The following is a 27,680-nucleotide window of genomic DNA, read 5'->3' as shown; positions in this document are numbered from 1 at the left end:
CAACATTCTGTGATACTATTGAAACCCCGTACACAATATGAAAACCAACTGCTGCTCTAACTGCCTCGTGAGTGAATGACTGGTTATGATTCTGCTTTGTTTTCAGTTTTATGCCAGCATGTCTACTTAATTTGGAAGAAACGCTCAAAGCGACGCAGGTATGGGTGAGTGAGTGAGTATGGTTTTACGCCGCTTTTAGCAATATTCCAGCAATATCACGGCTAGGGACACCAGAAATGGGCTTCACACATTGTACCCATGTTGGGAATCGAACCCGGGTCTTCGGCGTGACGAGCGAACGCTTTAACCACTGGGCTACCCGGCCGCCCTGACGCAGGTATGGATAATAGACAGTAACCACTTCAGTAAAACCTACAACTACTTTGTATCGCACTGAGAAACCTGGAAATGGACAGGGCAAATCAATGATAATACATCTAAGGTATACAAATTTCAGTGTCTTCTAATGGGCTTCCCTATTTGGCTGGTGAAAATCACACCATGAGATAAAGATAAGTTAATCGCTCCAGGAAAAGACAACTTGAATCATTCATAAATCTGTGATAAAATATTTTAATACTTCCGAAAATAATACATGGGAAATACACTGTAATAAATAAAACTCTGAAAATGTAGATAATACTGATTGTAAATGCTGTCTGGTATTCTCAATGAAACGTTTTACTGTGATGTAAGACTGATACCTCACATCCGAGGTATCAACATTTTTTCATGACATAACTAATGTGTAGTGGGGCACTGTCAACATATCATAATGCAGTCCAGTCAAAGTGAGCATGAAGCCTGACTTGAAGGTATGACTAAATATTCAAGCATATATTCAAAGATGATGATGACTTGGATGCTGTCCAGTCGCTTGACCATCAGTTATTCCACACAGACCCCTTTATTCGCCTGTCCCGGAATGCATCATCAGGTGTCCCTGCAAGTACGTCCCCAGTCACTGATGCATATGCCTGAAATAAGATAACTTTACTATTACCACAACTCTCAATCTGACATGAGACTTGAGTGCATACAATGTCCATCTTTTGCCACGCTTAGTTTTGAAACTTGTGTTCTAAACTCCAATAAATGCCCCTTTGCAAACGGTTTGACTATTCTGTTAGTACCCCCTCCTAGAAATATTAACACGACAGTCTGTATTTTCTTGTTGATATTACAGATTTGTCTAAAAAACAACAGCTGTGTAGAAGGTGTATATAATTGCCTAGCAACTATTATCAAAACAGTTTTAGTTTCATGGATGTTTCAACTAATTTTGGGCACTGCCGCTCACTCTCAGACTTAACTAACTATTTATGATTTTAAAAGGCACTCGGGATGCTTATGAACAGTGACTATAGTATAATATTATTTATTTTCTTTTTCTGTTTGATGGACATCTTGTAGCAAAGTTTTGATAGGGATTTAGAAGTTGGAAGAACATGAAAACTTGAAACTTTTTATGGATAACAACTTCTTGATTGTTTACAACGATGTTTCTGGACCACTACCTGCTTCTTCTTCAGAGTTGCGTCCCTTGGTCACACCAGAAACCTATGATTGTGGGTTCGATTCCCGGTTCGCCCCGATTTTGTTTCAAGGTTTGTCAGCACCATACCCGTGCTCGTGGGTTTCACCGAAGTGGTAAATGTCTAAGACCTGCATCACTACGGGCTTTCCTCCCACATTAAAGCTGACACGCCGTGATATAACTAGAATAATGTTAAAAGCGGCGTTAAACCCAACTCACTCACTCTTCTTCAGGTGAACTAAGGGGCAAGAAGTAGCACTGAAACATTGTGACAATAAATAATGAAACTGTTTCCATAAAAAGTCTCATGTCTTGATCTTGTAGCAGCTCACCATTCTCCCATCTGTATAGTGTGTGTTTGCCAAGGACTGCGTGTTCATGACGTAGGCGGACCCTGGTCGAGAGGACTTGAACCGGATGTGGTCAGTTGCCGGGAAGCCACTATCTACTGGAGATACCTGTGACAGAAAATAACATAACATCTTATTATAAACCTATTCATTGGGATCGCTATTAAGTAAGAGACTTCTTTCTTCTATAGGCATTCAAACCTATTGTGAGGTTTTACTTTCCAGTCGGGTTAAATCTCATAAACAGGGACGTTGTAATGTCCCTGGGATTTTATATAATATCCCAGGGATTTTATATAATGTCCTGGGTATTTTATTAATATAACTTCCATTCAGATTGTAACATGTACTGAAATGTAAAATCAAATGACAAATGTTTTCTTTATATTCCCGAGGATCGAACTTGCAACCTTCATATTTGTAGCCCAGTGAGTGTACCACGAGGCTACAGAGGTGTTGATAAGCTTCACTGGATTTTAGAATGTCCTTTTCAAGATCCGTACGCCAGCAACAGATATTTTACGCGCGTTTCCTAAGGTTCATGGAAAGTATGTTCGAAACATAAAAATGTTTCTTTTTTCGGTTTATAAGCATGGAAAAACACTTTCCCTCGGTTTTGGTAGACAGAGCATGCCCTGTGGAGAGGGAAAAACCAAGGGCGCTGCTTTCCCCAGGGCATGCTCTGTCTACCAAAACCGAGGGAAAGTGTTTTCTCCAATACTTAATCTCTGATTGCCTACAGGCATTGTGATGTTGGGAGAACACAAAGACTTAAAACGTTTATGGATAACAAGTTCTTTATAGTTTGCAAGGACATCAGGCTACTTCTGATGAAGGGGCAAGGATGAGCCCCAAAAGGTTGTCATTTAGAAAGGGGTCAAAGGTAACAAATGTTATTTGGGATAACATTTTGTCAGTTAAGTACAAATTCTAGTACTTTTTGGGTTGAGTCCCATCAAGGATAAATTAACACACTCACAGAGTGAGGCACCACACAGTCAGCGATCTAACTCACTCAGCCACTGAGACTTCCAGAAGAATGAAAGTCTCACAACTGGTAGTCTAGCTCACATACTTTGTGTATCCCTCTGACAAGTGTATATTGACACAGCTCCCAAGGCACAAAGTATGTGGTCTAGACTACCAGAGTAATATCCCAAATTTGTTACTAAAGTTGTTTTCACATTAAAATGACAAAAACAAAGATATTTGTTTGATTGTTGTTTTCGCTGCACTCAGCAATATTCCAGCTATATGACAGCGGTCTGTAAATAATCGAGTCTGGACCAGACAATCCAGTGATATGATATCATGAGCATCGATCCATGCAATTGAGATACGATGACATGCATCAACCAAGTCATCGAGACTGACCACCCAATCCTATCAGTTCACGGGTCGACAATCATTTATGAATTGTAGACAAAGGTTAATTAAGTGCAAGGTTAATACATTATTAGAAACATTTTACATCGTCGGATCAGAGGTTTTCGGACGTCATACGTTTTCGGACGGTCACCTTTATCGCGATTACTCTAACTATAACTGGGGGTGTTGCATCACACATACATTGTAAATACAATGTGATTAGAGAGAAAACTATGACTGTTTCTGAAGCATCTGAAAACCCATAACATGGGAGATTATTAACCACCAAAACAGCACAGCAAATTGAAGCGCCAGTAAAATATCCACTGCATGCCCATTCCTCCCTGGGTCATACATTCTACAGCAGATCTTGAAATCAAGTGTCTAATGAACTTCTGAATTCTCAGGTACAAAAGTGACACGTTGTTGTTGCTGATATAAGAACTGTGTAACTGTTAGGACAAAATAGCCTCTGCTAACCTTCTTGATTACATCCATTCTAATCAGGTCTGACTTGGGAGTTCTCTTACACCCAGCCGCTGAAACAGTAAATGAATGTCTGTAACCCACAACATACAACATGATGACATGAGTCAGTCAGTATGGCTTTATCCTGCTTTTAGCAATATTCTGTCAGGGAGACACCAGAAATGTACAATGATGAAATGAAACAAGACAAAAAGTGAGCAGGGCTCACTAATACCCCTGACTTTGGCTCCAACATATCTTAAGTTCAAAACATGATAAAAGCAATATTTTCAGAAAATCCACTTAATGAAACTGCACACCCAATTGAATCCATGAAGTAGTTTTTAAGTTATAGGTCGCACAAATGTTGAATTAAAAACATTCTAAGTTAAAAAATGAAAAGAATCATATTTATTTTCAGAAAATGCACATCAAAATAAACGTTGCACTGCACCTTTCTTACTGGTATAGAAAGTGTTGACTAAATTTGAAAAGAATCAGTGTAGTAGTTTGCAAGTTAGAGATCGCATGAATAAAATGTCCTCGGAAGGACAGACAGACAGAGGGACGGAATTTCGTGGTATAACTATATACCCCTACCCTTAAAGGTAGGAGCTATAATAATCCAATGGAAAGAGAATATAAGTCATATTTTATATGACTAATTAGGACTTATATCCTAATTAGGACAAATTATCCTGGGTACTTTCTTATATGGTGAAACAACCATTCGGTCAACTTTTCAGTAATATCATCAAAATTTGGAAAAATACTAAATAAGAAAATTGTAGGGATGCCTGTAGACATGCAAATGTTATAAACTGACTATTAAACCCAGCAAATACAACTTGCCAAAACAAAATCTGAGATACGAGTCGTGGTTACAACATGGCATACAAGGCAACATCACCACAGATTGTTACATTGTTCTAAAGGAGAGTGTATATGGGCTCCCCTTACCAGCGAAGAATGGCCATATGGAATCCAGTGCTGATGCAAAGTCTATTGCAGTTCTGTAAGGAGAAATACGCAACATGTCAGACAGTTTGAATAATTTCTTCACTTAAATGATTCTCATTTACATTCCATTAACTGAAGCAATTACATACTGATGCTCAAATGCCTAACTCCAGCACTGTTGGAGTTCCAAACCCATAATATCTCCATGTGATCGGATCTGGTGATGCCTAACTCCAGCACTGTTGGAGTTCCAAACCCATAATATCTCCATGTGATTGGATCTGGTGATGCCTAACTCTAGCACTGTTGGAGTTCCAAAGCCACAATATCTCCATGTGATCAGATCTGCTGATTCCTAACTCTAGCACTGTTGGAGCTCTATATGTACAATATCTCCATGTGATTGGATCTGTTGATGCCTAACTCTAGCACTGTTGGAGCTCTACACCTACAATATCTTCATGTGATTGGATCTGCTGATGCCTAACTCTAGCACTGTTGGAACTCTATACGTACAATATCTCCATGTGATCAGATCTGCTGATTCCTAACTCTAGCACTGTTGGAGCTCTATATGTACAATATCTCCATGTGATCGGAACTGCTGATGCCTAACTCTAGCAATGTTGGAGCTCTACACCTACAATATATCTGTGTGATCAAATCTGGTGTTAACCCACCTGCCCTGGTTGTCCGTTGTATACTGATAACCCACCTGCCCTGGTTGTCCGTTGTATACTGATAACCCACCTGCCCTGGTTGTCCGTTGTATACAGATCTGATAACCCACCTGCCCTGGTTGTCTGTTGTATACTGATAACCCACCTGCCCTGGTTGTCTGTTGTATACTGATAACCCACCTGCCCTTGTTGTCCGTTGTATACAGATCTGATAACCCACCTGCCCTGGTTGTCGGTTGTATACTGATAACCCACCTGCCCTGGTTGTCCATTGTATACAGATCTGATAACCCACCTGCCCTGGTTGTCTGTTGTATACTGATTACCCAACTGCCCTTGTTGTCCGTTGTATACAGATCTGATAACCCACCTGCCCTGGTTGTCGGTTGTATACTGATAACCCACCTGCCCTGGTTGTCCATTGTATACTGATAACCCACCTGCCCTGGTTGTCCATTGTATACTGATAACCCACCTGCCCTTGTTGTCCGTTGAATACAGATCTGATAACCAACCCGCTCTGGTTGTCCGTTGTATACTGATAACCCACCTGCTCTGGTTGTCGGTTGTATACAGATCTGATAACCCACCTGCCCTGGTTGTCCGTTGTATACAGATCTGATAACCAACCCGCTCTGGTTGTCCGTTGTATACTGATAACCCACCTACCCTGGTTGTCGGTTGTATACAGATCTGATAACCCACCTGTCCTGGTTGTCGGTTGTACACTGATAACCCACCTGTCCTGGTTGTCGGTTGTATACAGATCTGATAACCCACCTGCCCTGGTTGTCTGTTGTATACTGATAACCTACCTGCCCTGGTTGTCCGTTGTATACTGATAACCCACCTGCTCTGGTTGTCCGTTGTATACTGATAACCCACCTGCCCTGGTTGTCTGTTGTATACAGATCTGATAACCCACCTGCCCTGGTTGTCCGTTGTATACTGATAACCCACCTGCCCTGGTTGTATACTGATAACCCACCTGCCCTTGTTGTCCGTTGTATACAGATCTGATAACCCACCTTCCCTAGTTGTCCGTTGTATACTGATCTGATAACCCACCCACTCTGGTTGTCCGTTGTATACAGATCTGATAACCCACCTGCTCTGGTTGTCCATCGTATACAGATCTGATCACCCACCTGCCCTGGTTGTCTGTTGTGTACAGATATGATTACCCACCTGGCATTGTTGTCTGTTTTACACAGATCTGAAAACCCTACTGCTCTGGTTGTCCGTTGTATACAGATCTGATAACCCACCTGCTCTTGTTGTCCGTTGTATACAGATCTGATAACCCACCTGCCCTGGTTGTCCGTTGTATACAGATCTGATAACCCACCTGCTCTGGTTGTCGGTTGTATACAGATCTGATAACTCAACTCCTCTGGTTGTCTGTTGTATACAGATATGATTACCCACCTGCCCTGGTTGTCTGTTGTATACAGATCTGACAACCAACCAGTCCTGGTTGTCGGTTGTATACAGATCTGACAACCCACCTGCCCTGGTTGTCCGTTGTATACTGATAACCTACATGCCCTGGTTGTCGGTTGTATACAGATCTGATAACCCACCTGCCCTGGTTGTCGGTTGTATACAGATCTGATAACCCACCTGCCCTGGTTGTCGGTTGTATAAAGATCTGTTAACCCACCTGCCCTGGTTGTCGGTTGTATACAGGTCTGATAACCCACCTGCCCTGGTTGTTGGTTGTATACAGGTCTGATAACCCACCTGCCCTGGTTGTCTGTTGTATACAGATCTGATAACCCACCTGCCCTGGTTGTCTGTTGTATAAAGGTCTGGTTCGTAAGGCATCAGTTTCAGGATGACCTTGCCATGAGCTTGGAATGAGGCACAGTGAAGTGGCGTCCATAGTGTTCCCCTGTTGAGGAGGTTGACGTCTGCTCTGAAAGTTGTAGACAAACACCACTAAATGGCTGTGTACCAGAGCTTCAAGTATCTTTGTGAGGGGATAAATGACCATTCCCTGAAATGTTGGCTATAACAGCATGGCTGACACATGCTGTACAGTATCTGAAGCAGTTGAGGTAGAAAAGAAGACTATGGTCTCATCTGATGTCATCAAAACTGGGGCTAGTGCTAACTTGTATTTCTGTTGGAACAGACGTATATTTGTGAATGTGAATGTGACTTAGCCTTCTAACGCCCCATAGGCATCTTAAGTTGTATACTCCCCAGGGAGCTGAGAATGAAAATTGAGTGCACACTGATCCATTGATTGAGGTAATAATAATAATAATAATAATAATAATAATTCACTTGGTGAATGGAATTTGGCGCATTACAAATGGACTTATTATCTCTTTCAGTTCTCAATGTATGTGCTACATTCATGCCAGATATTGTCCAGAATATATTAGAAACCTCGGCAATCGCGATGCTCACTTGAGCAAAATACCCAGAACTGTTATTCATTTACAATAAAAGAGATTAAAAACTAAATGTTCACGAATACCTCTGATTGGTTACTCTTTATCGCAATGAATGTATCACATACTGAAATAAACCTTATTTGTGCCCAGGCATTTGATCCTGGTCACAAGGGGAGCTTCTGGATTGTTTCAATAAACAAATTATATCAAAACAAATGATTCACATAATACAGTCAGTTCCTCTGCCCTACTTGTTCAACAGAAACTGACACTGAAACCTCAACATGAAACTGAAATGTCACCACAGTGGCACATATCTAAATTCAGTTAGGTTTGTTGACACAATGTGAGTGTATGAATCACCCCAATCAATGAGACTGGTCTTCATTATCAGACAACTGCCTGATATATATGATATACACTTAAAGGGAAGTAACTCCTGCATGCTTATATGATCAGTATGGCAAGTATGCACAGTGGTCTAAAACATTTCTGTCTGAAGTGTGAACAAACATCAACCTTTCTCCACCATTGTTGGTACTCTTTTCATATGTTTGTTCCTTTGTTGTTTAATGCTGCACTCAGCAATATTCCAGCTATATGACGGAGGTCTGTAAATAATTGAGTCTGGACAAGACAATCTTTTCACATGAGGTGAGGTGAGGTGAAATGGGGTTTTGGTATGACGCGGCCAGGGATCGAACCCCGGACCTTCCGCTCTCCGGGTGCACGCTCTACCACTAGACCACCATGTTCTATGTCAAAGGTTTAAGATCTCCATGTTTTTTTACATTTTGTACATCTTCTTTAATCCAGACAGGAAAAAAAATGCCAGTATATAACATGTACTTTTTTCATTGTGTGAAGATATAAAGTATTTAAAGAAAGGCTCTGGTGAATAGAGATCCACTGAAAGAATCTGTCTTCATGTATGGTGAAGGATGACCAGAAACCTGACACTGTCAAAGGCGACATGATCAGGGAAGGGAGTGCAGAACCAATGTATGGAGGTCTGGGAGTCACTGGTCAGTTCGACCCGTGAAGATCCAGGGTAGATTAGGTCTTCAGCAACCCATGCTTGCCTTAAAAGGCGACCATGCTTGTCGTAAGAGGCGATGAACGGGATTGGGTGGTCAGGCTTGCTGACTTGGTTGAAGCATGTCACTGTATATCAATTGTGTGGATCGATGCTCATGATGCTCATGATGTCAATCACTGGAATGTCAGATTATTTACAGACTGCCCACATATAGCTGGAATATTGCTGAGTGCGGCGTTAAACAACAAACACTGGTGAGCTCACAAGAAAAAATAGATGAAAAGTCTCCAATAATTTGAATTTGTTGACAAACTTAATTTGATTATTCACAGCTGTAACTTGGCAGACAAGTGGTGCTCTCTGGCAAGCTGTTGCAGAACTTGACAAACTGACACTTTCAACTGGGCTGAAATATCTTTTGGTTATGAAGACACAAAACGATATTTCCCATTTCTCCAAGGTAGTCTGTGGTCCATGTTTTCATTCATGAATTGTAGTGTTCACTGTTGACAGCCTGAGTCTTAGGATGACAAACAACATGTCTGAACTATAAGATATGTGGCGACAGCATTTGATAAAGTCATGATTAGAATGATTAGATGAAAGGAAACCTTATCAGTTCCCGACTCCTGGCTCAATTCACACACTGTGATTATCATTAGCATGTTCATCAAATTGTCAGACCTTTGTGAATCACATTACCTAACTGAGTGACCCCAGTCTTGAAAGGCCTGTGATTAATACTATCTTACCCTATATTTCAAATAAATCACTATTTGATCCCCCAACCCCACCCACCTAACTTTGAAATCAAAACACTGTAACAGTTGTGATTTACTAGTAGGTACAGAATGAATGCATCTAATCCAATCCATACATGCTTTGATTTATTGATATATAATGTAATATCTTGCATATTGTATGGCCACACTGTGTTTAATTGTGAAGAAAATTGTAACCAACAAATTCACACACAAACACACACACATAGACAAACACAAACACACATAAACACACACACAAAGACAGACACACACAAACATGAACAAACACACAGACATACACATAAACACACAAAATAAACACACAGAGACAGACACACATATACACTGACACACATAAACAAACACACAGAGACAGACACACATACACACAAACATGAACAAACACAGACATACACACATAAACACACAAACATAACCAAATATACAGAGACAGACACATACATACACACACATTCAGACAAACACACACATCACACATTCAGATACACAAACAGACAGACACACACATGCATGCACACACACAGCCAGACACACACACACACACACACACACAGTACTCACACACACACACTTGACTTTGTAATCCCTGTATATGTCACCTGGCTTTGGGCAATACTTGGTCTATCTCAAAACAGGTGAATTGGAAACTTGGTTCCTCACCCAGCTTTGAGTAGTTCCTCCACGATGTCTGCATAGCCCCAGAATGCTGCAACAGCCAGGGGACTCATCCCGTCGGACGACAGGCCGTTAACATCCGCACCCTGCACAAGTAGCTGACGAACTGACTGAAAATACAAACAGTAACATCCCATGATACCACCGCTAAAACTGATTACCCCCTTGTCAGTGGTACAAAAGAAATCTGACTATTTAAATAAAACATGCCAAACATGTATCTGTATTAACTCAATAGTTTTAGTGTTTTTATGTTTACGTAACACAAAAACTGCATTATCAGTGGTTTGATAAGGGAGCTAACTCTGCTTGCCTAATCGAAAGTGCAAGGTAAGCCATCATTCGAAACTGAACTCTCTGGTTTACTACATCCAAAACACTTAAAAAAACAACTAATATTTTGTCAATATAAAGTAGGTTTCCTGGCTTTAAATTGGAAATTTAAAGCAGAACACACTTCTACAAACATTGCAAAACTTGGTACAAGTGAGTGAGAATGGTTTTACCTCACTTTTAGCAATATTCCAGCAATATCACCTCGGAGGACACCAGAAATAGGCTTCACACATTGTACCCATGTGTGGAAATGAACCCAGGTTTTTGGGGTGATAAGCAAACGCTTCAACCACGAGGCTATCCCACCGCCCCTAAATTGGGTTCTAGGCTAATTAATATTCATGAGTTTTTCTGTAAAATGGAACAAGTTCCCGGAAAAGTTGGAGGTCATCAGTCATAGGCTTGATAAACCTGATAAAGCTTGGGGTTATACAAATGTGGGCTCACTTGTTTTGATCACCATATATGACAGGGCAGCAGTGAGCCAACATTTTAGAAAATGATAATGAGCGGTAAACCAATGTATTAAAGAGGATTTGCATACTAGTAGTATCACAATGATCATACAACTACTGACTTTCTTAAATGTGGGCCCACCTGCAGCCATCTCTATTCAGAAAAAAAGTGGGCCTTTTGGGAAAACAAATACCCTTGAGTTTTTAATTTCATTTGCAAGAGCTATATTTAGATTTGCTGCAAGTTACGGATGGAAAGATGAAAATACAATATATTCAAACCTTTGATGTAAATATGAATACTGGAATAGAGCTAGCTTGAGCTGGCTAGACTTGCTTTTGTATGCATTTCTAGATTATTTTTTTTCATAAATTAATATATTCCATGGTCTGTACCATATATTTTGACTAACAATGTGCTGTGTGACAAATGCCATTTTTCACAAATACTAAAATAACAGAGATACTCCAGATTGACATTAGCCTGACCTCCTTTCCCAATATGAACCACTGATACTAGGTTTCGCATTTATAAAAAAACAAAATATTAATTAACACAATTCGCTCAATGCCTGACTGTCACCAAAGTGTTTCATTAGTTAGACTATGAGTGAAGATATCTGGGAAACAAATTAGCAAAATAAACGTGACGGTAATTTGGGCTGTTTTACAATACTCATATATGAGCTTTCTCCAGAAACATAAGTTTCAAAAAGCCCTAAGATCAGATCTTGTATTTTTAGAATAGATTTAATTGTTTGACATACACTGGTGAGAATATATATTTTGATGGCATCCTAAATTGCCTGTACCACTTTAATAACATAGCTCGGCGTAGCAAAAGGGGGTTGTCGCCATCAATCAGCTCTGTTTACGTTATCAGTTATTGTTTACTGTGTCGCCGTCGCTCAAAACAGTAAGAAATACACCGCTGTAAACAAATCCGACTGTAGTGGCAGTCTTGAAATTGAGATGGACAAACAGCTGCACTGATCCACGATGTGACGTTCTAAAAATAGAGATAGGTCATATGTTGCATAGTAATTCCCATGGAAACCAAAAGTTAGCTGAATTTTTCGAGTGATAATAAAGCCTTATCGAAATGTCACATAACCATTTGTGACGCTTTTTCAAACACATAAAGCTTTGAGATAAATTGTGCCAGTATAATATTTCTTGAGATGCTTATTTCCATTGAATATTCACCGAAATATCACCGCTAGCGGCGGCAGCAGCCAGTTGCATGGTAGTCGCCATTTTGAATGTGACGTAAAAGTCACGTGACCCAATGACAACACCCAACATGTGCTCGCGGCTGAAAAACATGAACTCGCCGGGGGCAGCGTGTATATAAACTGAGTTGGATGTCATGGTGTGCAATCTCCTCTTGGATGTAGTAGAGGCATTTCAGACGAGAAGTTATCTGAGTAATTTCATGTCCGATGTTTAATCATGGTGTTAAACAACAATGTTGTTAAGAAACCGACAGTTAAATCTTCAAAATGGGCGGGGCAAATAGATGCTCTTCTGTGTGTTTTGACAGCCATAGTCGCCGGCGGTTGCTATCTTAATAGCTTGAATGGAGATTTTGTGCATGATGATATCTATGCAATTAAAAACAATCCTGATGTTAATGGACAGTCGGAATGGACGGAAATATTTACCAATGACTTTTGGGGCCGGCCAATGTTGGACAACTCGAGCCATAAGTCGTACAGACCACTAACAGTTCTGACATTCAGGTAAGTCAACGGCGCGCGTAATAGAGAAGCGATGGGTAACTTTTGTTAAGTCTGTGTGCACACGAGTCCTGCTGTGAATTCATAGGCGGGATAATGGCGAGACAGAGATGAAAATACCACAGTAGGAGAATCAAACAATATCCGAAACGCAAACGTTTAGCATTCTCTATCCATCAATGTGATATTCAATCCGCATCAATCACAGTGACAGTTTAATTATCGTGATATTTGGAAACTCTCCAATACGTTCAGAGTTCAACGGATTGCGTTTGTTACAGTATTGTTATTCTGTGGACAAAGCGGTCACCAGTTCACCTTGATGTGAACATCTGGTAAACATCACATGTTACTGAAGCACCATGCAAAACGTGTTGATTGCATATGTAACGCTTTCATTCACGTTACCAGTAACAGAAATAAGTGTGAAATAAGTGTTTGGCAATAAAAAGGTTTTTTTTTATCAGTAGCAGGCCTAAGGTGTAATCCTCAATAAAGCCACAGTTCATCCACAACTATGCTTGTTGTAAGAGGCGACTAACGGGATCAGGTGGTCGGGCTCGTGGACTTGGATCGATGCTCGTGATATTAATCACTGGATTGTCTGGTCTAGATTCGATTATTTACAGACCGCCGTCATATAGCTGCAATATTGCTTAGTGCGTCGTTAAACAACGAACCTACCAACTACCTCATCCACCAGCTTATGCATCTGTTTGGCTAGCCTTATTGATTAACACTGAAAAACTGTTTGGGTTCAATAGACTTGAAATTGCCAGGAATTGAAGAGTCCATGTAACAGCTGTTCTCTGTGTGTCCCAGGGCTCCAGATGAATGGTTATTACTCACAGTGTGTTATTGGGCTATGGTGATGTATTGTGTGTATTTTACACAAATGAACAGCGTATCTGGTGCTCTGTGTACATTTTCAGTTTGAAAGTATGACCAACATGGACGCCAGGGGTGGGGACTACATTAAGGAGTAACTCTCTTCTGGATGAAAACATATCAGTGACAAGTGATAGTATTCTCAGTTTCTTGAAGTGGTATTTTACAAACTGTACTATCAATGAAGACAGATTTGACATATTGATTTCAACTTCTTTAATCTTTCATTGTCTTCATATTATCAGTTCATAGTATTAGACCTTGTTTGGGAGGTCAGACCACTGAGTGTTGTTTTATGGATGTTTGAGGCTTAGATGAAGGAATAACATTCTGATTGTACCTGCAACAACTTCTTTAATCATTCTTTCACTGTGTCGGCGATACACACGGGTGGCGATTACCTCACCCATCTTCTATGCAACCACATTATGAGAAGAAGAAACAAGAAAAATGATGCTGTAATATGTAAAATGAATAAAAAAGAATATAAATTAAAAGGGACTAAAAATATCTGACAAAAGTATATCCTAAATGAGAATTGAATCTGATAGTGAGTGTCAAATTTGCTTCCAGTTTATAGAAACACTTTTCCATGTCATGAATGTCTAAACCATGTGACTTGAACTGTCACACAATGGAGGACCCCGGTAGATCAAAAGAGAATATAAATGAACAACTATCAAACACATTAATTTCACCTCCAGGTAATACAATGTAGCATTAAACCAGTTAATTAGCTCACACAAACCTGCTTTACCTACTGTTTGTTAATCAGGGGAAACAATTAGACCTCTTGTGGTGTGTTATGTAACCAGTCTACAATGGTTTGTCAGGAACCAGTGCTAACTACCCTTTAATGAGCTAGCTCTTTGTCACTGTACTGCCCACGTGGTGTGTTTGATCTCATAATGACCGTCACTTGCCAGCATTGATAGGAATAACAGTAATATCTACCACCAAGCTGTCAGCTGTATTTTTACATGCAGATCGTGATAACCTGTGTCCCAGTTCAAAGACAGAAATAAACAATATTTTCAGTATTAATAAGTACCGTATTCGACGTAATAAGCGCCCCGCTCTAATAAGCGCCCACGGCGATATTTGCTAATATATTGGCTAGTGAACAATCCCAATTAGCACCCCTTCCTATTGATCAATGTACACAAGACTTATTTATTTGTGTATAATACCCACTCGTGTGTTATATGCACCCTTAATTATGAGCAATTAAATTCTGGAAGAATATATATCTCGTATATAAACATTTCAGGCTGTCAGCATAAACCATGAAATTTATCTTTCAACTCTGTTTTTTTCACCTAATCAATATTCTAATAAGAGCCAACTATTTCTAATTTTGAGAGCGACCTGGGTGCTTATTACGTCGAATACAGTATTTTATTTGCTTTTGTTTGCCAGAGTTTCAAATGAGCCTTGGCAACTATTGCTTGACTACAACTGTTGAATGATGAAACCTAGTTTATGTTTTTGGTAGGGCTTTGTTACCTTGGAGCAATCTGTGATACAAGTAATAAATAAAAGGTTGGCCATATAAGAATTAGAACACCAACACTTACTTTGTTTATTCTGTGTTTAGCAGAAATTAAGATAAAAGGTGATGCCATTATAACTACAATCTGTTATTATTCGAGTGAGTGAGTGAGTATGGTTTTACACCGCTTTTAGCAATATTTCAGCAATATCACAATGGGGGACACCAGAAATGGGCTTCACACATTGTACCAATATCAGGAATTGAACCTGGGTCTTTGGCGTGATGACCGCTTTAACCACTAGGCTACCCAACCGCCCCTATTATTCATGTGAGAACATATAAATGTAAACATGAAAATTAATTAAAAGCTTATGATATTAACATTGAGCTTTCAGTATTTGCCTTTTCACCCACAGTACAATATTGGTGGATGTACAAGAATGAAATCATAAATGTAACATTGAACAAACTTAAAGTTGAATATATTTCGTTTCAAAGTAGTAACCATTGAGATTTTAGTATTTATCCCATCCAATCACAACTGTCTAATCAGTAGCGATGTCCTTGAAGGGGATTTATCTAGAGAGTCCAATATTCAGCCCCCAACCTGCAGCCAATGAAGTTCCTTGTATTAATTCATGTTCCTATAGTAATAACTAATGTGATTGCTTGGTCAAGGATACTTGTAGTCCAGTGATAACAGGTCCAGGAAAGTTGGAGAGGCTGTAAATGCTTAATTTATTCATATGACTGCATGAATGCAGTGTTAAAATTCCTCTGAACTATAAAAAATCCCAATTTTGAACAAATAACAGTTGTTTCCCAATTTGCCTGCCAAGGGCATCTGGTTTGGAATCTTTGATAAATCCCTGCTTGATTGTCGCATGACAATTGAGTATGAGGTGTGACCTTGACCGATGTATACAGAGAAAGCGCGTGAAACACGACCCAAACTAAGCACATTATCATGTCTCCCAAGCAAGTGACACGACCTCTTCACGATATCTGTTTGTATACCACGCTGGTCAGCAAGACCTTTTCACATCACGTTGTCATTATAAACCTGACACTTCAAACAGGAATACGTCCAATATCTTCTGACTGAAGGTGTAATATAGTCTATTATAACTTGCTTGCAGTGTTGCTTAAGCAAAACATCTTTAGTCATCAAATCGTCCCAACTTAGTGAAGGCATTTGTTATATTTCCCTTATTAAATGCCTTCAAACTTTCAATACTACATTTGAAAAGTAATCGTGTGTGAGAAGGATATTTGCATGACAAGTATCCCATATTGATATGTGTCAAGTGGTGGTGGATTCAGAAGGCAAGGTTGATGAATTAGCCGTTTTGATTATGTAAATCTACGATGTGATCCATTATATCCCTTTCATTAAATGAAGGCGTGGTATTAACTTCCAAACTATTTCAGGAGAACATTTTATAATTGTTCAGAAAATCATTCATGTTTTGTTTACTTGTGTGAACAATTTAAAAGGTGTAAAAAGAAAAAGATTAAAAAATGTTAACTTATTCAGACTTCAGTGAGTTCGATTGGAAATTTTATATATGGTGGTCTTTACTGCATAGTGTCTCTCCGTGATATATAGTTGGAATATTTGCACTCTGATAACTGTAGAGTGAGTCAGTTGGATTTTACATCATTTTAAAGCAATATTCCAGGAATATTTCGGCGGGGATCAATAGATATGGGCTTCAGACATTGTAGTCCTGTCTGTAATGGAACCCAGACGTTCGACAAATGCTGTAAGCATACCCAAAGAGGGTACACAAAGTATGTGATCTAGACTACCAGTTGTCAGCATTTCAATTTGTGGAAGCCTTGGTGGCTGGGTGGGTTAGATCGCTGACTTTGTGTGCTGGCGACTAGGTCCCTCACTCTGGCAGTGTGGTTTCGAAACCTGGTTAGGACTCGACCCAAAGAGTACAAGAACTGTACTTTACTTCACTAAGAAAGTGTTATCACAAATATAATATTTGTTATATTCAACATATATCAGACAACGAATGCTCTTGGTATCCTGATTTAAAGGCGTTCCAATTGTAGCTATCACCAATATCATCATGATAGCATTGTTGCTCAGTGCCCTTGACTGACTCTGTATCAGGAGTGAGTGTCAAAGGAGGAGATAATCGTACCTCCATCCTCCAAGCGTCATCATTAAGTCTCGTCTCGAAATCAGACCCTCGGTAATGGTGGTCTTTTTGTCACAGAGTCTTTAGAAAAGTTACCGATTGTAGGCACGTAGTACATGTAACGTTGTGTTGCATGTCTTGTTGTGAATGTGGGTTCGAATCCTGGATGGGACTCGACCCATATATGTTCTTGAATTTGTACTTTACTAAGAGAGTGTCATCCCAAATGTACCATTTGTTACTGTAAGCACTTGGCTACTCCATCACCCTCACAGTTGTAGGGATAAACATCTAAGATGTGAGCTTAACATGTCTGAATCATCTACAAGACTAAAATATCCTAAGTTCAAACAATGGTGTTTGTTATAGTGTGTAATCCTAGGACTACTTATGAGGTAGAAGGGGCGGTCGGGTAGCCTAGTGGTTAAAGACCTGGGTTCGATTCCCGACATGGGTACAATGTGTGAAGTCCATTTCTGGTGTCCCCCGCCGTGATATTGCTGGAATATTGCTAAAAGCGGCGTAAAACCATACTCACTCACTCACTCACTCACTATGAGGTAGAAAGAATTAAACACAACTAAGATTTAGACACAGTAATAAGACTTCAGGACATCAGATCGCAGCTTTGTTTATCTGCTGTGAACATCTCTTAAATCTGAAAGACGAAACATCCTAAATGTTTTAGAAATGTAATGTTTCTCCTTGATGAGCAGAGAGAGGTCTGTGTGTGATTGAGGAGAGTGACAGCAGGAATGGCGCTCCTTCGTCCCTCTGACAGATGAGTCTGCCATTAAGCACTGTCACATTGTCTGTCACACCTATTCACACAGTGCATACAGTAATATTACAAACATTCGGAACAGGATTTACCGTTCTGGCTGGTTGTGCAACAGCTGTTGTGGAATTTATAACTAGGACATCGTTTTCATGATTGTGATGTCATTGTTAAAAGTAGATCCTGTTTAATTTAACCCGATAAGTACATCTTACTATCTCACAACATACGATATACAGCAGGGCAATTACCTCATGATATTTGTTATAGTTGAAACATGACTCCGAGGTTTTGGTAGAAAATTAAACCTTTGAGCAAGGGAAAATCCTTTTGCATAGAACAAGGAGTGTTTAAACTAACTTATGAACTATCTAAATGCAAGAAATACCATTTAATGAGAGAAACCATAGAAGTGACAGTATAAATTGAAGATAATGACAGTGGGTGAGAGAAAGACCACATGCAGCATGTAGACAACTGAAGTCATGACATGTAAGATTGAACACCCTTTCATCACCTGCCCCAGTGGCTGAGTGGAAAAACAGTGGGTTACAATACTAAACATGATATGTGAGGTTGCAGGTTCGATTCATGTCATGAAACTTTCATGTGAAAACAATTGTGACATTTAACAAGTTAAAAATCAACATTAGATGCATATTACATAGGTAGCTGTTTTATACTTTGAAGTGTAAAACCTAGGTCTTAGAATTAAAATGTAAAACCTCTCGGCTGCGAGTTCTCACTTGAAAGTATTACCTTTCTCAAGGTTTCTAGGAGAAGGCAAGACACCCACAATACTATAGGCAAAAGTGGCAGTACGTTATAAGTAGTAGGATGCTGAGTTAACCACAATGGATGTTATGAACTGTAGTTGCGTCATATTTCAGGTAATTGATATCAGCTAAACTGGGCTTGTCTGTCAAATATGGACCACCAGTTTGATCAAATGAGTCCTCTCCTTGTGTTAATGCTAAAAATGTTATGAGAAATCTAAAAATCTTCGCTGGGCTGGTTGATCTGTAAAACTGAAATATAGAAAAATGCCTCTTAAATGGACCTCACTGTACAACATGGCTGGTAAATGATTCAGACATAAAGCTGTATTCATTTTGACAAAAGTCTAAAGTCTATGTACTGTAAAATGGAAAAGGTCTGTTGTCTGTTGCCATCAAGTCAACGTACCTGTGTGGTGAAGTGAATTTATGCTGGGATTACTTCCTTGTTTGATATATAAGTTAGTGTTGCCGGTCATCTGTGTAGATAGGAGGTATCTGTCAGGTTACAAGCCTTTGTTGTCATGAAGATTGTAGATAAGATAGGACTTCATAGGTTATGGGAAATGTATTGCAGTTAGTGTGTTGGTGGTCAGACACTACTATGATCTGATAGCATGGAGTTACACAACAATGTCAGAGTTGATGTGTTGGAAGGTAATAGTTACGCAGGTCGTACAACCGGGGTGACACACCTATGCAATGATGCTGGGTCATCAAGCATCTTTATACAGATGATCTGGTGCCTTGGGAGAAATGCACTTTTACACTGATCGTAAACAGTAGGGTGATAATTCAAAAGTTATTTTTGACTTTTTAACTTTTTATATAAGGAGAATATGATAAATGACTCATTGGACATGGTAAGATTTCTGTAATGTTATGAAACAAAACACGGCTCTTCAAAATTTCTTGGGGTCCTTAATTACTATTTTACAAATCGCTTGCGTGTTGTAAATACATTCTGACAGGGATTATAAAAAATATAGAGCCCTAAACAAAGTTATATATTTTTACCTGATTTATTTTCTCGTCAAAGGTTTATGTAATTGCTATAAATGTGAACATTGTTATGGGTACCTTGCTGTAAGACAACATTATACACATATTATTTTGTACATAATAGGTTTGAGAAAATATTTGAAACTGTTTAATAGTTAATTTCACACCATATGGTCATGTGTCCCTATTTCCGTGGTCGATTGTTAGACGTCCTCAAATCATACGATGTGGGTTGGAACCCTGCTGGCGGCAGATAATTTCCAGCAAAATTTGAAATCTTTCACTTGTCCCAAAAATAGTTCCGTGAAAGTTAATTCAGTTTTGGTGAAGATAATGTATAAAAAAATGGAGCATTTGAACAATAGAATGACGACACAGATGTGTTTTAAGTAAAGAAAAAGGTGGTTAGTTGGAGATTACTGAATTAATCCCCCTGTGGTGATTCCAGGTAAATAGGCCCAAGCAGTAGATCAGGTTGTCATAGTTATTGCTTTGGATGATTGCTTATCATCCTAACCAGGTGAAATGCTGCTCATTATATCAATCACTGCATTATCTGGTACAGGCTTAATTATTTTCAGGGTGCTTTCATAATGCTGGCAATTGCTGAGTGCTGCGTTTAACAACACACACGTGCATACACATACACTAATCCATTAAAACACCCACAACCAATAGGTAATAAAGTGCTTCAGGTAAGTGAGGAAGATAGGTAAGTATAGCCCCTGTCAGGAACAGTGACTATGTAGGGTAGGTCAGCAATGAAAATAAACAGTGTCTGCCAAATGGTAGATAGCGTGTATCTCTGTAAAGGACATGACCACGTTATCATTGATCACCATCTCTGCCGTGGCTGCTGGGGTTACGTTACATTTAAAGGTACATCATCAGATTTTGTGTTTATAGACCCTGAATTCTATTAGTCTGGAAACACAAAACACGAAATAAGACATTATCTAAAATTAAAGTTTTATCAAGCACACAGTGTCTCTATGTATATATCATGCCATCTTATTAAGAAATGAGACCTTGTAATTTGTTTGTACTATGAGGCTGTGGTCTTACAGTTATATGTGAATAAACTGACCTACACACAGTAAGCACAAGGTGAAGTTAATGCTTTCAATAAAAAAACAGAAAGTCTAAAAACATATTCAAGACCAAACTAACCACATGTTCAAGACATCTCTAAGCACATAGTCAAGACCTAATTAAGCACATGTTCAAGACCTAACTAAGCACATATTCAAGACCTCTCTAAGCAAATGTTCAAGACCTTACTAAGCACATGTCCAAGACTTACCTAAGCACATATTCAAGACCTCTCTAAGCAAATGTTCAAGACCTTACTAAGCACATATTCAAGACCTAACTAAGCACATATTCAAGACCTCTCTAAGCACATGTTCAAGACCCAACTAAGCACATGTTCAAGACCTAACTAAGCACATGTTTAAGACCTAACTAAGCATATGTTCAAGACCCAACTAAGAACATGTCCAAGACTTAACTAAGCACATATTCCCAGACCTGATTAAGCATGTGTTCAGTACCTGAATAAGCACATGTTCAGTACCTGACTAAGCACATTTCCAAGACCTGACCAAGCACATGTTCAATACCCGACTAAGCACATGTTCAGTACCTGATTAAGCACATGTTCAGTACCTGACTAAGCACATGTTCAGTACCTGACTAAGCACATGTTCAATACCTGACTAAGCACGTGTTCAGTACCTGATTAAGCACATGTTCAGTACCTGACTAAGCACGTGTTCAGTACCTGATTAAGCACATGTTCAGTACCTGACCAAGCACATGTTCAGTACCTGACTAAGCACATGTTCAAGACCTAACTAAGCACATGCTCAAGACCTGACTAAGCACATGTTCAAGACCTGACTAAGCACCTGTTAAAGACCTTAAACAAAGCACATACTCAAATCTGACTAAGCACATGTTCATGACCAAATGAACCAGGAGTGGTTGTATTGTGTGGTCCTTACTATGAATACTAAACATTATGCCCAGCTGTGTTAGACTACCAAACGGTGGCACACATCAATGACTGGATGTGTTTGCTCAGCATAAGATTAAACACATTTTACAATAATTTAATAAAACTACCTATGTAGACAAAATAAACCGTATGTGGAGATGTAAATATGTTCAGTCCTTAGAAAAATACAAAATATTGTAGTAGGGCTGGGACGAGTTTTTACCAAATTTACTACCCGCCCCCCTATTACCCGCCCCTACCCGGGTATCTGCTGTAGGTCATAAAATGTTCAATTGGGAATTGTTTTACAAGAGCCCTGGCAAAAAGTGTTTAAATATAGTATAAAACGATCTGATTGTGTATACGCTGAAGTTGACTGAAGCGTTGTCTTTATTCAAACATATAAAAGTCAGAAGGAATGTGCCTATAATCAGAATGAAATGCAAACATTAGCGACTTGTACTAGTGTAACCATGGAATTTTATTGTTATTGTCATTTAACCATTATAACATGACTAACCACGGGTCCAGATAGTCCTGTGGGTACCCGGGTCCTACTGAGAACCCACCCGACCAAAGTACCCGAGTTACCTGTCCCAGCCCTATATCATAGTCTGATCTTACGTCTTTACATAATATGAATCTTGGCTGTGAAGACTTTGTTGTCCTTAAGAAGGTATCTTATCCTTCACTGCAGGTCATAATATTTTGCAAAGCCTTCTTGAAACTCTTTGACAGCTCTGTACATCTTCAATAGTTTGAATAAGCTTGAGCATACATCAAGATTGTATCAAAGTGTTCCAAGATGCTAGTAGAGATACACAGTCTCAGTGGACAATGCGACCCCCTCCTGTATTACACGTGAGTCCCATCTCATCTTCTTCTGAAACGAGTTTCACTGCAGCTATTGTAATGGTGGAATGGTGGCCACCTGATTACTTTCATCAATGTGGACGCAAGTTATTTTCTGACCATTTATTCCTTATTCATCATATACTTCAGTAGGTTGAATAGTCATACTGTATCTCTATATCTATCTTTCCTGGCTACCATGATGTTAGCCGGGGTTCCGGGATAGATTTGGCCCCCAGTAATCTATGATCTATGCTGGTCATTATAGGCGACTTAATGGACCATGTGCCCCATGAAGATTTTACATGCTTGCTGTAAAAGGCGACTATGCTTGTCGTAAAAGACGACTCACGGGATCGGATGGTCAGGCTCGCTGTCTGACCTGGTTGATGCATGTCATTGATCCCTATTGCGTGGATCCATGCTCATGATATTAATCAATGGTTTGTCTGGTCCAGACTTGATTATTTACAGACCGCCGTCATATACCTGGAATATTGCTGAGTGCAGCGTTAAACAACAAAATACATTCATAATGGATCCTGTGGTCAGACTCGGTGACTTGGTTGATGGTGTGTGAACGTGCCCTGAGGGTGTTGATTGTTGCTCATAATATCAGTCACTGGATTGTCCTGTCTAGGCTTGATTGTTTACTGGCTGCCGTCATATAGTTGGAATATTTCTGAGTGTGGCGGTAAGCTGTTCACCCAAGAGATGCTATGTCCCTCCAACAATATATTTTGTAAAACTTTTCACCCAAGAGATGCTATGTCTTCCAGCTATATACATTGTAAAGCTTTTTGTGCAGAGTTGCATCCCTATGGTTGTGGGTTCAAATCCCGGTTCGCCCCGATTATGTTTCTAGGTTTGTCAGCACCGTGATCTAGGGATTCACCAAAGTGGTAAATGTCTGAAGCCCGCATCACTTCGGACTTTCCTCCAACATTAAGCTGACACGCCATGATATAACTGGAATAATGTTAAATGAGGCGTTAAACCCAACTCACTCACTACTGTAAAATAACCATCTGGTTTCAATTGCAAAATTTTCACAACTCTGACCAACATATTTCTTGACAATTTGTTGCTCATTATTCATCTGGTTTGTCCTTTATTCGCTTCAACATAAGGTACAGAAACATCCGCTGGTGTTGCACAAACTGGGGACTGAAGTGAGCACCAGGGTCCCCTCTGTTCCCAGGTTGCAGCTCAGCGGGACCCCAGTTACCAGTGTCCCGACAGGGCGGCTTATTGTAGTCGTGCATATATTTACTCTGCCTACATATTGAGTGTCGGATGCATGCTCCTCCAAGTACGCTGACAGTTCACTGTCAAAGGCTCTCAGTTGACGTACAGTCAGGATGTGTGTGACAATATTTTTTTCATATTTATTCCCGTCTCCTGGGCGCACCTCGATTCAATAAATGTTTTTGTAATTGACTCATGCTGAGTTGAGGCCTAGTTTAATACAAGCAGACCCTCAGGAAGCGCTGAACCTCTTTAACAATAAATCTGCCACAGCAGGGTGTTGGGGACTGTCAAAACTGAAACTTGAACTTTGTCAGCAGCAAGGAAAAACAGATTGAAATATAAATTTATGGTTGTTTCGTAAAATGTCCCTGTTTTACAACAGTCTCCTATTCGAAACTGTCACCAAGCATGACGTGTGAGATGAAATATTGTGGATATATGTGGTCACTATATGATACTTAATGCGATATGATTTGTATTCCGATACAGTATTTTTATTTCATTAGTTAATATTGTTTCTTTCTGCAGGTGAATCACGACCTTTACTGAGTCAAGACTTATTACATGACAAACACTACCACACTCTTTAACGTTTTCATTACAAATGTGTTGGGAAGACATCACCAAAGCCCCTCACTGATTTACTGTTTAATAACTAGCGGATCAACTGCCCACTAATGAACATTAAAATGAAAAAGATTTATTGATCGAATTTCAAAAGTCTTGTCAAGTTAGTCATCTGGCGAACACTGTGAATATTCACTGAACAGCAAAATGTAGTTTGACCAGTTTCGTTTCGTATATTAATCTGTTATTATACACAAATATTTTTACACCAATGTAACTTGTAATGTTTCGTTTGTATCACGATACAGGGGTTGTGAATAAATGTTTGGTATTGAGAGCCTCATATTGACATACAACAATGTATCGCTGTATCATTCCACTGCTAATAAAAAAGTTTTACAAACAGATTTGGTTCTAGGAATGGGGAAAGTTAGGGAATATCAAGTTAGTTTTGGACGTTTTGGATAAAATACAGTAAGACTTAAACAAGTGAAAGGCTGACAATCTCAATCTTTAAAGCAAATCATATATGTTTGTCCTGTCTTTATCTCGTCGAAGACATATAGCTATGGTCAAAGAAAACCACTTTCTGAAACCTCTAAAACCACCTTATTTTCACATTTCAGTCTTAGATGAACAGTAAGTGTTATAAGTTCAAAACATGCAGCTGTAATGAATAACGACGAATTCCACATCTCATGGATATTTCTGACAACAAGTTTTTAAAGATTTGCTCATTTTGTTAATTCTACAGACCCTGCAGGCCAAGACAGGCCTGGTGATGTCTTCGTTGTATTAAACCCGTTTGGTTATGTTTCAGATGGGATTACAGCCTAAGCAAGGGCACTGCATCATGGTTTCACGTCGTCAATGTCGTCCTTCATTCCATTGTCTCCATGCTTTTCACGTACATGTGTCGGAACGTGTTCTCTATCCCAAGAGAGTGCTCGATCACCGCAGGGCTGTTGTTTGCTGTGCACCCGGTACACTCCGAGGCAGTAAGTACTCATTCATACTCCCCTTGTCGTTATCACACCTTAATGCAGGTAGACAGCTTTCAGCACATCAGACTGAATGAATGTTGTTTTAGACCACAATCAGCACTATTTCAGTGAATATTGATTAAGACCTCAGTCAGCACTATATAAGTGAATGTTGTTTAACAGCGCAGTCAGCGCTATATCAGTCAATGTTGTTTTACGGCACAGTCAGCACTATTTCAGTGAATGGTGTTTAACAGCACAGTCAGCACTATTTCAGTCAATGTTGTTTTACGGCACAGTCAGCACTATTTCAGTGAATGGTGTTTTACGGCACAGTCAGCACTATTTCAGTCAATGTTGTTTTACGGCACAGCCAGCACTATTTCAGTGAATGGTGTTTTACGGCACAGTCAGCACTATTTCAGTGAATGGTGTTTAACAGCACAGTCAGCACTATTTCAGTCAATGTTGTTTTACGGCACAGTCAGCACTATTTCAGTGAATGTTGTTTAACAGCACAGTCAGCACTATTTCAGTGAATGTTGTTATACGGCACAGTCAGCACTATTTCAGTGAATGTTGTTTTACAGCACAGTCAGCACTTTTTCAGTGAATGTTGTTTTATGGCACAGTCAGCACTATTTCAGTGAATGTTGTTTTACGGCACAGTCAGCACTATTTCAGTGAATGTTGTTTTATGGCACAGTCAGCACTATTTCAGTGAATGTTGTTTTACGGCACAGTCAGCACTATTTCAGTGAATGTTGTTTTACGGCACAGCCAGCACTATTTCAGTGAATGTTGTTTTACGGCACAGTCAGCACTATTTCAGTGAATGTTGTTTTACAGCACAGTCAGCACTATTTCACTGAATGTTGTTTTACGGCACAGTCAGCACTATTTCAGTAAATGTTGTTTCAGACTGCAGTCAGCACTATTTCAGTGAATGTTGTTTTACGGCACAGTCAGCACTATTTCAGTGAATGTTGTTTTACGGCACAGTCAGCACTATTTCAGTGAATGTTGTTTTACAGCACAGTCAGCACTATTTCACTGAATGTTGTTTTACGGCACAGTCAGCACTATTTCAGTAAATTTTGTTTCAGACTGCAGTCAGCACTATTTCAGTGAATGTTGTTTTACGGCACAGTCAGCACTATTTACATATAGTGGGATGTTATCAGATTACCATGGTGTTGGACCCTTCAGTGTCCCACAGTCAGGGGGAGTGTCACCGTGGATCGGAGCATGAGAGTCCCTAATGGCTCACTTTATGACCCGTGACTATCAGTACCATGTACCATCAGGCCTGTTAGATTTACCACAGTGATCAACGGCTTAGAGCCGCATGTTCAGTGTTAAACTAGACACCCTCATTTATTCAAATATACATTCTCGAGTTCAGTAAATTGGACATGACCCAAAATAGATGGTGTCTAAAACTATAATCTTTATGATAAATATCCTATAAGTGAAAAGGCTTGTTAGAGCTTTTACAGGTTCAAATTCTCACCTAAATTATTTAGATTAAGGATTTTTCATAAAATTGTACTATGGACAGACATGTATCATGATATAACATTTATACTAAGTTTTCATATAATAATTAGATCCACAGCAAGTGCTTTATAAGTTATCATGTTTTAACATTTGTACAAAATTTCATATAATTATAGGACAGCGAGTAAAACATATTAATCCAGGAAAAATGCAGATACAAAATATTAGTAGTTTCAGTTATAGCTTTTTAGAGGGATGCTAGCCTAAGGTAATAAGACCTCATCTCCCAGAGAAACTATTCAATAAGACAAAAGTTATGTCAACATTGTTTAATAGATTTAAAACTTTTAAATAGATACTAGCCTATTAGGTAACAAGATCCCATCTCCCAGACATACTATTCAATAAAACAAAAGTTTTATCTACATAGTTTTATAGTTTGCTCTAACTATTTTATTTACGTAAATCTATCATCATCTATATTAGAATAACAATCGAATACTTCAATTTAGACTCATTAAGGATTAGCCCCATACAAGCTCATCTATAGTGATACCTTAATCTCTTTCCAAGCACCCAGTAGATATGTCAACAAGGTTAGTGCCAGTCCAACAGGATTAAGTATTCCCCTCTGTC

The 27,680-nt window shown here is 39.3% G+C and overlaps 2 protein-coding genes across 2 annotated transcripts in view; one reads left to right on the top strand and one right to left on the bottom strand.

Moving 5' to 3' along the window:
• Positions 1-590: 590 nt before the first annotated feature.
• Positions 591-12,315, bottom strand: LOC139475149 (ankyrin repeat domain-containing protein 49-like). The gene is made up of 7 exons (XM_071258404.1): positions 12,265-12,315; positions 10,253-10,377; positions 7,147-7,281; positions 4,684-4,736; positions 3,736-3,794; positions 1,870-1,995; positions 591-977 (listed from the first exon to the last, which is right to left on the bottom strand). Exons 1-7 carry the CDS (start codon positions 12,313-12,315, stop codon positions 885-887), a joined length of 642 nt encoding a protein of 213 aa, XP_071114505.1. The 3' UTR covers positions 591-884.
• Positions 12,316-12,430: 115 nt separating this feature from the next.
• LOC139474583 (protein O-mannosyl-transferase TMTC1-like) overlaps positions 12,431-27,680 on the top strand; it is a 96,725-nt gene continuing 81,475 nt past the window's right edge. Inside the window, exons 1-2 of the mRNA XM_071257652.1 lie at positions 12,431-12,800; positions 25,382-25,559. Of these exons, the coding sequence (XP_071113753.1) occupies positions 12,511-12,800; positions 25,382-25,559 (468 nt within the window). The 5' untranslated portion in view covers positions 12,431-12,510. The remainder of the gene's footprint in view (positions 12,801-25,381; positions 25,560-27,680) is intronic.

Source organism: Haliotis cracherodii, unplaced genomic scaffold (assembly GCF_022045235.1).
Source record: "Haliotis cracherodii isolate W230 unplaced genomic scaffold, xgHalCrac1.p SCAF_3, whole genome shotgun sequence".
Classification (NCBI taxonomy): domain Eukaryota; kingdom Metazoa; phylum Mollusca; class Gastropoda; order Lepetellida; family Haliotidae; genus Haliotis; species Haliotis cracherodii.
Note: the sequence above shows the minus strand (reverse complement) of the source record. Positions and strands in the feature narration are given on the sequence as shown.